Source organism: Aulostomus chinensis, chromosome 4 (genome assembly GCF_037954235.1).
Source record: "Aulostomus chinensis isolate RoL2024-O1b breed Wild chromosome 4, RoL_Achi_v1.0, whole genome shotgun sequence".
Taxonomy (NCBI): domain Eukaryota; kingdom Metazoa; phylum Chordata; class Actinopteri; order Syngnathiformes; family Aulostomidae; genus Aulostomus; species Aulostomus chinensis.
Window position 1 is genome coordinate 9,579,443 of NC_141323.1, and position 13,560 is coordinate 9,593,002.

The 13,560-nt window shown below is 46.7% G+C and overlaps 1 protein-coding gene across 6 annotated transcripts in view; it reads left to right on the forward strand.

Annotated features, from left to right (window-relative positions):
• Positions 1 to 13,560, forward strand: part of LOC147262606 (thyrotropin-releasing hormone-degrading ectoenzyme-like) — a 129,453-nt gene that overhangs the window by 64,211 nt on the left and 51,682 nt on the right. For all 6 annotated transcript variants that reach the window (XR_015112427.1, XR_015112426.1, XM_086201627.1 and 3 more), the window contains exons 6-8: positions 3,098 to 3,211; positions 9,716 to 9,853; positions 10,506 to 10,571. Coding sequence is in view for 4 of the 6 variants with exons in the window: in XM_086201627.1 (XP_086057753.1) it covers positions 3,098 to 3,211; positions 9,716 to 9,853; positions 10,506 to 10,571 (318 nt within the window). In the remaining 2 variants the exon portion in view is untranslated. The remainder of the gene's footprint in view (positions 1 to 3,097; positions 3,212 to 9,715; positions 9,854 to 10,505; positions 10,572 to 13,560) is intronic.

A 13,560-nucleotide genomic window follows, 5' to 3' on the forward strand; every position in this document is an offset into this window, starting at 1 on the left:
TTCAACGCCGTCTTATAGGTGATTCACCAGGCTAACTTCTCTAGCCTGCTATCCTGTTAGCATTCTTGTCTGACATGCAGCACCTGGGTCGGCTCTAACGATCATTTCATCCTCAACAGACGGTAGTGATGATGTAGCTCATAAACCTCAGATACTCTAAATTGCCAACACGCCGCTGGTTGTGTCGAGGCCGACTGCCAGAGACATCGTCAGCGATCACTGATCTGGTTCAGGTTTTATGCGGCGGTTTGACGTGACCATTCAGCGTACACAGAATAAACACAGGTTTGTTGACTCTTCTGCTAAGGCTATGCTAACCTTAGCCCGACAGATGCAGAGGCTATGCTAACAGTAGCCTCAGAAGAAGGATTTATGATGATTTCAAAACAAAACAATATCATTAATTCACAAAGTGTGTGAGGGAAAGAATTACTGACATCCTGACCGCAGCGACCTCTGACCTGGAGACGTGTTTGGCACCCCGAGAGCACACCGTCCAGTCACCGCAACAAAAGACACGTTTCTGCAAAAAACAGATAATCTCAATCTCTCTGTATTAAAAAGGTGTGATGAAGTTTGCCAGTGCGGCAGCGACCTCACACACCTCACCATCACAATCCATCAGTGTTGGGGGGGGCTACTGCAGCTCTGCCTCACTGAGTGGAACTGGCCCGTTAAGCCAGGCAGCGGCGATGGCGGTAGCGGCTGAATAGGCTGCCAGCTCCCACAGGGTGGCCGGTTTGAATCCCTGCCCAGACACACAGGAGCTGCCAGAGAGACACTGGTTTACATGTCGGCACACATTTGTCCTGCTGCAGGCTTCAGTTGGTGTCCATGCAGGTGAGAGACGAGGCAGTTTTATAGATTACCTATAATTTTACAATGCTGTCACATTTAATTACCTGTCAGTAGAAACATCTGTAGAGGATTGTCCTGTTTTATTGCGTCACCACTAAACTAGTCATTGTCCATGCTAAAGACTGAAGGTGCGCGGCAGTGCCAGGAGCAGACACGCCAGTCTGAGGCTGGATCAGCGAAAACAACCTCACGTGCTGCTATCAAAACTCCAAAATGTTCTGTCTGGAGCATAATTTCAAATCTTTTCACAAAAGGTCACATTTGCATTCAGCCTGGGAAACAAACGTAACAAAGTAATGTAACAAAGACGCAAGAGCTTTGTCACACTCACCGTAGCAATCAACACCAAACTCCTCTCAGAAAACAAACGTGTCAAAGTTTGCTTGCCGTGCGGTGAAATGACGTCAGCTTTATTCTGAGGTTGTCTCAGTGTTGATGAGACTAAGAGTTCACTGTTGTGTGTCTGTAACGTCTCAGAGGTTGAGCAGCTGATGTGATTGACAGGTTGGGGACTTGTCACCTGCTGGCTAGAAATCCTCCCATTATATCAGCGTTCACCCACAGGTCACATGACCCTGCAGCAGACATGGGTGGTCACTGGTTCTGATCAGCATTCAGGTGAAGAACTCGGACTCGTCAGCTGATTCAGACCAGAGCAAACAAACTCGAGGTCTTGAATCTGAACTCTCTCTGGCTACGATAACTCCCCTGTGACATGAATGTGGTTTTAACAGCAGCTGCCTCTGGTCTGCTGGGTCCTGCTGGCTCCTGCTGGGTCCTGCTGGCTCCTGCTGGGTCCTGCTGGGTCATGGTTGGCCGGGGAAACTCCAGCTGTGACCAGGTTGATCAGAGGCCAGTTTCTCTGTTTCTCTTCATGTCTGATCCTTCATTTGAGCATTTTGCTTCAGACTCTGTGGACTGAGACTGTAACACATGCAGGAACACAGTTACTGTGGAGATTCGAGTTCTGCAGTATAACTTTTCTGCTTTAATGAGGTTTTCAAGTGAATTTGAAGGTAAAACTTTTCTTAAGATCATCAGCCATCAACATTCAAACTCAGAAAACAAAGCTGGCAGCGAGACACATTTGTTACCGTGTTTAATTCAAACTCTGTTGCCAGGAAACCAGCCAAATTTATTACACTGGTGGCCATACGTTTCACAATCAACAGGAAGCCAACTTTTGTTTTGTTCTGCTCTTTAACAAACTTAACTTCCCTCTGTGGAGGCTTGGAGGCACAATCAGGTGCTCGCACGGGGTATAAATGAGCGGTAAACCCACGGCTCGCTCGAGCTGGGAACAGATGCTCGGCGAGGGTCTTCAGGGCTGCAGACATCCGCCTGATGCCAGCTCAATCCCTCCGTAGGAGCAGGACTGCTGCCGGCAGCTCTCCATGTCCAATTGCTGCTCCCTCAAAGTTGGACTGGAGCTGGATTTATGCAAATGTTGGGTTTGTCACGGTCCTCATCATCACACACAGTCGTGGACGGGTTCTAGAGGTGTGTGTTGGGCCCCCTCAAACGCCTCTGTTGGATGGATCGCCGCTACATTTGGTGTAGACATTCATGCTCCTTAAGTGATGGAGCCCTCTGACTTCGGTCATGCTCTGTTCCTCTATGAGCTTTGGTTTCTAGTTTAACCCCTCGCCACTCAGTAACACCTGTAACACCGTCCGAGGCCGCGTGACGCGTTTGGACTCCAGGAATGATTCGGTGTCTGACGGCGTCCGTTTTTTTTCTAAATCTGCACACAACTTAACTGCATCGGTCTTCTGAACACTCTTCAAAAGCGCCGCAAGAACAAGTCTGGTCAAGAATGTTTGTCCAATATGTAGTTACTAAAATCTCATGATGCTAAACACAAACGAGCCGACCAACAAGTTCTTTCCCAGTGAGATGAGAGAACGGCGAGCTCAGCCTCTGTGTGGGTGGGGCTCAAAATGCACCCACGTTTCCTCCAAAACGTCAACACATGACCTCATCATCCCGACAGCTGATTCAAGGCTTCTCCTCACTGAGTGGGTCATCACACGAGTTCTACAGCAGAGAAGAGACGCTCGCTGTTGTTCTCTGAACAAGTGTTGCCATAGGAAGCCATCCAAGATGGTGGGCAACCAATCTGCTGGCGTCAGGATCCTCAGGCCGACATGCAGGAACTGATATTTCATTGTTTGGCTGCTCTAAAAGCTTGTCGGCGATGTTGATGTCTGCTGGATCATTTCTCCTGGCTGTCTTGCAGTGGTTTGGTGACCTGGTGACTCCGGTCTGGTGGGAGGACGTCTGGTTGAAGGAAGGTTTCGCTCATTTCTTCGAGTACGTCGGCACCGACTTCCTCTTCCCCAAGTGGAACATGGTGAGTGAAGTTGTTGGGTTTGTGCCCGATTCAAACATTTAATATCCTTTTTAATAATGAAAGAAAATGTGAGAAGGCTTCAGACCCGCTTGCCTTTGAACTCCTGAACATTAAACAAAGAGCTTCATTCAGACATTAATTGATTTTCCAGCCTTTGAACGTCCTCACTTTAATCCATCCTTTTGTTTTTCTTTCATTTTTCCTCCATACATCAGTTCATTTTCAGAGTTTATGGGGATTTACTGGAGAAGAATCAAAGCGGATGATGTTATTTAGTGGGTTTGATATTCTGGGAACAATGTAACAAAACTTCAGAGTTAATACCTACTTTTAATCTGAGCTCAAAGTTCCAGGATGGATGAATGTCTGTAATTTCTGTAATAACAGGAGTCCAGTCTTTTATTCAAGTCAGACGGAAAAATGATGCTTGTTGAGAAATCCTAAGCGCTGTATTTTACTTGTAGAAATAATTTGTCAGTCTAAGGGGAATGAGATTTGTCTCCCAGAGTAAAACGTCTCAATATCTCAGCGACCAAGTTCAAGAAAGCAGGAACTCTGATTTAATAAGAGTCAGTTTAAAGAAATGAAAACAAGCTGTGGATATTAAATGAAACGGGGCTCATTTTCCCTCTCAGCTCTGACGCGTGCGACCTCTCTGTAGACTGCTTTTATTGCTGGTTAAACTGGCAGGAAATAATTCCCAGTTGACAGCTGTGAGGTTCCAGGATAATCCAGATTTCTGTGAATGCTTTTCACTGCACAAACAAAACACTGTTGAGCTTCATTGTTGTTCTGAGGTAATAAAACCCAAACGGTCCACATGGTGAAATTCATACCATCAACTGGTTAATAGCATTTTAAGGTACATTATACTCTCATATTAGGGAGCAGAGGGTGTCGAGGTCGGCTTTTGTAAAGGCAGCCAGCAGAACGGTAACGATGCAACAAATGGAGCTAATCAGGAGAACAGGACAGGAGGCTGATTGGCTGGAACAGAAAGGAGGTGGAGCTAATGAGGTACGGAACAGATGGCACTCTGAGATCTGTGGTTCCCAGCAGCTGGAGTTCAGTTCTACATCAGATCCATCAGAAAACACCAGACTGGTGGATGGTGGAGGTTCAGGTCTACATCAGATCCATCAGAAAACACCAGACTGGTGGATGGTGGAGGTTCAGTTCTACATCAGATCCACCAGTAAACACCAGACCAGTGGATGGTGGAGGTTCAGTTCTACATCAGATCCACCAGTAAACACCAGACCAGTAGATGGTGGAGGTTCAGTTCTACATCAGATCCACCAGTAAACACCAGACCGGTGGATGGTGGAGGTTCAGTTCTACATCAGATCCACCAGTAAACACCAGACTGGTGGATGGTGAAGGTTCAGTTCTACATCAGATCCACCAGTAAACACCAGACCGGTGGATGGTGGAGGTTCAGTTCTACATCAGATCCATCAGAAAACACCAGACCGGTGGATGGTGGAGGTTCAGGTCTACATCAGATCCACCAGTAAACACCAGACCAGTAGATGGTGGAGGTTCAGTTCTACATCAGATCCACCAGTAAACACCAGACCGGTGGATGGTGGAGGTTCAGTTCTACATCAGATCCATCAGAAAACACCAGACCGGTGGATGGTGGAGGTTCAGGTCTACATCAGATCCACCAGTAAACACCAGACCAGTAGATGGTGGAGGTTCAGTTCTACATCAGATCCACCAGTAAACACCAGACCGGTGGATGGTGGAGGTTCAGTTCTACATCAGATCCACCAGTAAACACCAGACTGGTGGATGGTGGAGTCTTTAAAACCTGGGTTGCCAACAAGAAAAAAGAGTCTAGAGGAGCCTCCAGAGGTCGTGCAGGTCATTAAAGGTCACAAGAAGCCTGAAGCTCAGAGGTGGTGACCCTGAAGTCACGTTCATGGATTAGGCATCTGGGAGGGTTTGGACATAAACACTGAAAAATAAATTTATTATCAATAAAAGACAAAAACAACAATTAGAGACGTTCCAAGACGCAGCGCTGGAATGAGTTCCCGCCGGGGTGTTGGTTCAGTCCCGGCTCCTTCCTCTCCTCCGCGGTGGAGGAAAACTCCTCCGAGAAACAGTAGACACTGCAGAACTTAAAATTACAGCACACTTTTTCTTCCTGCTTTGTTTCTGCTGAAGTGCGTTGTGATTTACTTCCAGTTGAAAACGTGTCACGGCGAAACACCTTATCTTCAGCCGGCACACACAGGCTGGTTGTGAGCGACATGGCCTTTTTAAATCCCTGTTACCGCCGCTCTGCATGGCTGGACACTTTAATAGAAACAAAGTGTTTCTCCAATAACAAGCGCAACAAAGATAAAGCAGCTGCTTCCTGATAAAGCAATTTGTTTATAGTGCAGGTTTGTATTTAAAAAGCTGTTTCCATCAGCGGCGTCTCACTGCTGCAGGCGGACGAACAGCAGAAGAAAATAGAACTCAGGAGGAAGAAAAGAAGCGTTTGTGTATTAGAACCGATCAATGAAACCCATCAAGCTAATAACATCTGAAGAATTACAGTGTTTAAAAGAACATCTGAATTCAGCAGTCCAGATAACAGGTGCATCATTTCACCGGGCAGCTGATGCTCCACTCAGGCAAGTCCAGCGCTTTAGCTTCCTTCGTTATTTTAGTTTCACCAAGGTTGTACATTCCTGCACAGGATGTTTCCGGGTTCTCCTGAAGGGTTTTTATTCACATATGTCACAAACATCCACCGGGGCTCCAGGATGAAAGTCAGAGGTCCCTGTGATGGGCAGATGCAGGGTTTCTAGTTGGATGTTTGGTGGACTCATTAAGAGTCAGACCTGGGAGAACAAGGCTGACATCGCTAGGAGGTTCCTGCACGTTCCACACCACACATGCGCATCTCCAACACAGGGAACTTCTGAAGCTCCAATGGAGTTGCAAGATTTTGACTGCACCTTGTAGTAGGAGGAAGTTGCCAGGCTCTCAGTGATTGGCTCGGTCGAGTGGTTAGAGTGCATGTCTCATACGCAGCTGACGCCGGTCCTTTGCTGCATGCCCCCCCGTTTCCTTTCCATCACTGTTAGGTAGAGGCATCTCTGCTGAAGATGTTGAAAATAAAGGTGCCGTTGGTTTATGAAACATGGAGCCAGAGGAGTGATATGTCATAGGATCAGTGCTCTGGCTACATTTTTGATGTCCAGAAATTAGTAGAAGTGACAAAAATTCTATTTACAAACAACCAATGTGAGAGCGTCGAGGTCCTGATGGTGCTGGCTGACCGGGAGGGCGAGGGGTCCTGATTAAATATTAAGAACGTGACTCGGAGCCTGGGACTGCTCATGGTGACTCTATTGATGTTCTAGCGGAACCCTGATCTGTAACCTGAACTGGACCGCAGCTGCACTCAGGATGCAGCCGGCGCGATTGCTTGTCAGAGCCATCCTCCATCTTGGACGGCGGTCTCTTGGGATTACATTAATGCTGCACTCCTACACGGAAAACAAATCTCACAAAGGAACTTAATCCAGGCAGGAATAGCGTCTCTGTACAATGGCTAATTGAAAAAACCAAGCGGCTGAATGTGAGGAGACTTTGGACGGTGGAGCCATTATTTAAATGGTACACGCTGTGGTGTAATCTTGTTAGTGCAATAAATTAGTTTGGCAAATCCACAGAGAGGTTCTGGACTTCTATGATGAAGACAGAGAATCACAGTGCTCTCCAACATTTAATTTTCATTAGGTCTTCATTTATATTTGCGTGTCTTCATTGTACACACAAACACACACAGACACACATAAACTGTACACGCGCTGTACTGTTGAACAGCGGTGAGACGCGCTGGACCGTTGAGAGGTTTGGAGCTCATTAGCCGCTATAACACGTCAAACGAGCGGGGAAACACGCGTCTGAAATCCTCACTGGGGTGTATTTTTGTCCCGATCTCTGATCAGTGGATGATAAACTCCCTCTCCCTCGGCCGCCTCCTCTTTTATCGCGATCTGGTTCAAATTATTTGAAGATAAAAACAACCACTGTTGCTGGTGAGTTCTTCCTCGCAGCAGCTGGAAGTCCTTCTTCCTCTCACAGAGTCTGAAGATGGTGACTCCCATGTGAAGGTGTAGCCCATGAGGTGGAGAACAGGTGGAACCTCCTGGTGATGCTGACTGCTAGATTTGATGTGAGCCTGTCACCGGGACCTTTGACCTCCAGAATCTTTTCACTTAGTCGGTGGATCTTTTCATCCTAAATCTGAAGACATTTCCTCAAGGCCTTCCTGAGATATGACATTGACCTTTGCCCTCCGGCAGCTCTTCAGATCCCGTGTTCTTTTACAGGGGAACTGGAAGCTGGAACTAGAGGTGTTCTAATTGGTTTTTAATCTCCAATCAGTCCTCGAGGATTACTGATCATCCATCTGGACTAAGAAGACCTGGATCATACTGGACGTATAGCTGCTGTTAGCTGTCAGTCTCCAGTAGCTTCAAGCTAATATACGTGGCTGGCTCTTTCTACATTCTGGAGTCACTAAAGAGCAATGAAGGAGGGAAGAACATCCCAGTGAGCTGTACGCTCCTGGTAGTGAGTTCTTGAAAGGTAAAATACTCTCTTGGGTGAAGAATGATGTGACAGCCTTCTGGTCAGTCGTCCACATATGAAATGAGCTGCTAACGGCTAGCGACACACTGATTCTAATATGTAATGTTCTCTTTCCAGATGTCTGTACCGAGGATTCTGAGCTAGTGCCTCAAGTCGGGGGGAGTTTCGTCAGCTCAAATTACATAGTGGAGAACCAAATGAGTCAGGGAGCCATCAAAGTGTCACTGAAAGTGTTGGTTTAAGCTAAAAATGCTGCAGAACGACGCTTTGAACACCAGGAAGTCCGACAGCTTGGTGGGGAAGCTGGAGAGCAACTTCACTGAGCACGTTTGAATACATCCATGATAATGATATGATGGAGGGATGGCGGGTGGAAGTGATGGAGGATGGAGGGAGGAGCAGCAGATTAGAAAAGTTCAGCAGCTGTTCCAGTAAATAGTCTGCTCCCTCCATCTGTGTGTGTTTACACCGAGCGTCGTCCCTCCACATGTGGGTCCATCTGGTCATTAGGAACCAGATGGACCCTCTCGCTCGTCCTCTCCAGGTGATTTAAAGTCTACGTTAATTCTAGCTGATGTCTCATTTACTCTGATTTTCTCTCGTCGAGTCATTTTGGTTTCATCCAAATGTGCCATTTAACTAATTAACTAATAGTATAATTTGCTAGAGTCCCCTGATTCTGTGTGTGTAAGTGTGTGTGTGAGTGTGTGCATGCGTGTGTGTGTGAGAGTGTGCGTGTGTGCGTGCACAGGTGTGAATCTGTTGGCTCAAAGATGAAAGCCAAACTCTGGTTCTCTTTACCCAGGAGTTAGTCTAATCCCCTGAGGAGGGATTGGTTTCTATAAACAGTGAAAGCATCCAGGAATTAGCCTGAATCAGTCTTCTTTTATCAGCTCAGAGAGGATTTGTCTCCAAACAATCGGACAGAAAGTGTTTTTGGATATTAGACAGGTACATTTTGTTGTTGCTTGCCTAGAGAAACTTGCAGAATTCGATTTTTAATCGTTTAATAGGAGGACAGATTCACAGCAGCCTGATGGAAGGGATCTGGCAGACCCTAGCAGACACACTTGTGCTCATTAAAGCTTCATACCTGCTGAAACCTCTGTTCAACAAGATGCAGGTTCATTAAAACCAAATCTACTCAATAAGTAACTTGAACCTAGGAATTACACAGTCACTTTGGGCCAAGAATTAGCCCCATTCTAAGCTAATGCTAGTGTGAATTTAAAAAAAGAGTTCCAGCTCATTCTGTTCATTAACAACTAATAAACCAACAACTCCACTGCTTTTTAAGATGGAGGTTCATTAAAACTAAATCTCCATAGTCAACACTGTAATCCATGAATTAGACAGTCGCAGTTCTCTTGTTTTAGCCGTATCCCTGGGGTAGAAGACAAAGCTCAACATGTTTGTCTGAAGCGGGAGATGAGAGGGGGAAGAAATGCAGGGAAGAAAGAGAGGACAGGGACTCGATGAGAGGAGACTAGCACTGAGCAGAGGGATCCGGGTTTGTCAAGAGTGAAGGAAACAAGATCGAACCAGTGGTTTTATCGAACAAGCTTTTGACTGACTTGGTTCTTAACAGGAATCTGGAACTAAAACTCCAATAACTACATCGTATCTCAGGGATTCGGCCCAGTGGCTCCAGAACCTTTTTAGTTCCTGAACAAACAGTTCCTGGTCTTCTTTTGTTACCCATCAGGGTAGACAGCGTTCCCTCTGGGTCCAGCCAGGGACGCCGTAAAGGCTGGAATGATCCCACACCACCCAGCACTGCTGCAAATCTCTGGTTTTAGCGGCACCTGTTCATTTTTCCTTGGGTTAAAGGTCAGCCTCCAGAGATTAATAGCAGTAAAGTGTCCCCACACGTGAGGCAGATGACTTTTCTTGTGTTTCCAGGAGAAGCAGCGTTTCCTGACTGACGTCCTCCATGAGGTGATGCTGCTGGACGGCCTCAGCTCCTCCCACCCCATCTCCCAGGAGGTGGAGCAGGCCACAGACATCGACCGAGTTTTCGACTGGATCGCCTACAAAAAAGTACATTTGTGTTGATTCATTGTCATTTTTATGTCCAAAAGACCTGGGTGGTGCTGGAGGCTGCCTAGCTAATGCTGCTCAGCTAACGTGGCAGCTGTAAGGTGAATCCCCAAAGTTAATTCCAGAAACAATTTCCTGTTTTATCGTGTTTGACTTCAGAAACTGCTGCATCACTTGTAGAGGACGTTCTGATCCAGTATCGCAGGGTAATATGCTACAAAGCTAATGCTAGCCTCCTGTGCTTTGGACTGTGTTGGAAAGAGATGCTGTCCCAGGAGAGAAAGATTAGCGTTAAAAAACAAAAATGTCTCCTCCGTTTAACTTCTTGCTGAAGCATTGTGTTGGATACGTTTGTGTGGGATCTCCAAGGCAGCTAACTAACATTAGCAAGCTAGCTTAACAACATGACCTGTCTAGCTAATGTTAGCATGCAAACGGATGTCAGCTAATGTCACGTTACAGGAAGTGATGCGTGAAAAGAACCTTGGGAACTCATGTTTTTAGAGGATGCCTTCACTCTCTCCTCACGGGGTTTGGACTTTGATTTCCAGACTCAAGTGTTCGGCATCGATCTGCGTTGGCGCTGCAAGCGACTCTTGATCACTGAATTATTTGTTGGGTTTAAGAGCGTATTTCTTTGTTCCGTCCCCAGGGGGCAGCACTGATCCGGATGTTGGCCAACGTGATGGGGCGGTCGTTGTTCCAGAAAGGACTCAATGTAAGTTTGAATGTCTCTGCTGAGGAAACTCTGGTTTATGTATCTGAGGACAACAGGAAGTGTGGCTCCAGGCTCTAAAGTGATTTGGAGAGCAACTGTGTTTGTCAGACACGTTTTGGGCTGTTGTAGCTTGTTGAAAATGCAGATGGGCAGTGAAACATTGGATTTGGCTGCAGGGACAGTTTGAAGTTCTGCTCCTTTTCCTCCTGGAATAAACCCAGAACTTCTAAGTTGAGTCAGTTCTCTGAGTGTAGCCATGGAGGTCATCCCAGGACCACCGCACTCAGAGCTGCTCCACCTGACCTGGAGAGAGCAGCTGCTGGTTCCAGTCTGCCCACTGTCGTCCTCAGGCCTGAGAAGACGGGGCTGGGTCAGGATGGTGGGAAAGCTGACGTCATGTGACCCACCAGTCACCAAATGAATGCTTCTGGGTTTCATGCTTCACTCTTTTATTATGTCAGTTATTCTGCTCCTAAATGTTCCTAATAACATGCAATATTCCATTGCCAAACACCCCTCCCTCTCTTCCTTTATCCTCCAATCAGGGGAAGAGGGTGTGGCTTAGAGAGGTAGATTTTCTACCGGAGCAAATCGAATATCACAGTCCTGGTGTGATGGAGAGTTTTGCCGAGGTCGTTGTCGCCAAGCGGATTCTGTAAAACCAGAAAATTCTGCACATCTCAGCAAAACTGGCAGCCTCAGTGACTCAGCTGAGATCAAGTCACATGACAGGAATTCATGAAATTTTACTGAACTGCAGGAAGTAAAACCTGCAGGTAGTTAAACGGCTGCTTCTAAAATAATGATTGATGTGTTTTTTCTAAAAGTACAGGATTGTGATATTATTTTTAATGTGTTTTTCATACAGAGAGCAACACATATGGCCAAGTACCACAGTTACTGAAAAATCGACTGAGAATTTCCCTTATCAAAGATGTGGGCCCTTCATTTGGTGCCGTATTCATTATTTAGATGAGTGTCGCTGCGTCAGACTGCGTCAAAGGCGTGTGGAAGTGATCAGCTCTTCCAGCCTGCCTGCCGTGCTTCCACAGAGATGCAGGACTTTGAATTGATGTGAAAAATGTGACGGAAAGAAACACCAGGAAACTGTTTGGCTGCGACAATAAAACCTTTAAAAGTGAGAGGCCCAGTGGAGCGGCTCCTGAAGGCAGCCGGGAGCTTGGGATGTTTGACTACAACTAAAGTAAAGTTGACTCTCATCAAGCTCTCGTGGCTCCGTTACCTAACCGGCAGCTCTGGGACCAGTTCAAAGCAGAATTCAATACATTGATCCACGGTGGAGCAGAGCAGCGCCGGCTTCTCGAGCAGATGAAACGTGGATCAGAGGGGAAGCAAAAGTGACTGGAAGGGGACAGAGAGGATTTTTTCAGTTCCACAGGTATATATTGAGTCTATTGGACTCTGGGGATTTGATTTGTGAAGCCATGAGTTTGCCTCTTTCGACAAACTGAAACCCAAAGCAGAGAAGAGAATGACGGAGCGTCCTGCGTCTGCATGACTCGCTCTACCATCTCTCACTGCGACACGCCAATGAACGAGCAGAGAATTTGAATTTATCCACAAAATGAGAGTGGGAATGATGTTAAATGAGGTAAACATGGGGGTTAAAAATGGGTTTGGTTTGGTGGAAATATGACACACACTCACGTCCTGGTTTCCTGTGAACACTGACAGTAACCCAGAACACTGAGATTCTATATAAAACCCTGCTGATCCTGCAGAAACTCACGCCGGGAACACAGTGTGTGTTACAGGTTCATGCAGGAGGTGCTGAACAACAAACTCCCCAGTAAGAATATCAGATTCAGAACTCAGAGCTGCAGAACAGAATCTCCTCCTGAGCCGCTTCACATTCGCCTCCACAGAAAAATAGGGGACTTAAAGGAGCATGAGCTGAATCCCGAGAGTTTGGAATCCTAATATCATATATCAGGCTAGGATTCACACTGGAGGAATCACCACCAGCTCGAGCCGACAGAGACATGACAGCGTGTGTGTGTGTGTGGGGGGGGTGTACAAACACAGACACGTACTTCACCTGACGTGCATCACAGCAACAAACGCTGCAAATCTTGGATGTTCAAAACAAAAAGAAGCATCCTGTTTGTTGAGAAACCTGAACTTGTTTGTTGTGTCGACGGAGGTCGGAGGTCGTACCAGCCTCTCATCTGACAAACACTCCCGTCGTCTCTGATCTGCAACAGAGGGATATTTGACCTTTAACCTCCCAGCTGCTGATGACACATTCCTGCTAATGAACTACAATGAGTTAGTGTCGTTTCAGACGGCTTCCTATCACCGAACACAGCCTGATTCAGGTGTAGCACACGCACACGCACACACACGTTATCATGTGTGTTATCTTGTTCCAGTAGAGAGTTTCCCGGTGCCTCACACACGCCGTGACAGCTGAGTCTTCTGGATCCCCGGCAGTTTTATCTCGCTAATACTCTCTCCATCCGATGACCTTCTGACCTTTCATAAACCCACCGGCCCGTTACTTTGTAGATCCATCAAGCCTGTGTGAGGCCATAATCCTGGTCCCAGTCCTGGACCAGCTGCACCTCAACAAAGGAGGTTTTGAGCTCAAACACATCGATGGCGAAGAGCGAGGTCGCTGTAGTCAGGACGGAAGAGCAGCAGCAGCTCCTGACAGTCAGACGACTGAGTGCTGAGTGAAGCCCAGGTTCTGGTTCTGGTTCTGGTTCTGGTTCCACCTCAGTCAGAAGGATTCAAAATGTCTGATATAAGTTGCCGTTGTACTTCATAGATACTCTGAACTGATGAGGGACTACCTTCAGTACTTGAGTACAGGTCAAAATACCCAGATGAAGAAGTACTCTGGTACTCTGGCCTCATTAAAGATTCAACTGAAGCGAAAGTACATAAGTATTTGATATTGCATTTATATTACATGCTCATTCCTTGAGCCTCGGACCTCTGGTTAGCAGCGTCAGGTGTGACATCA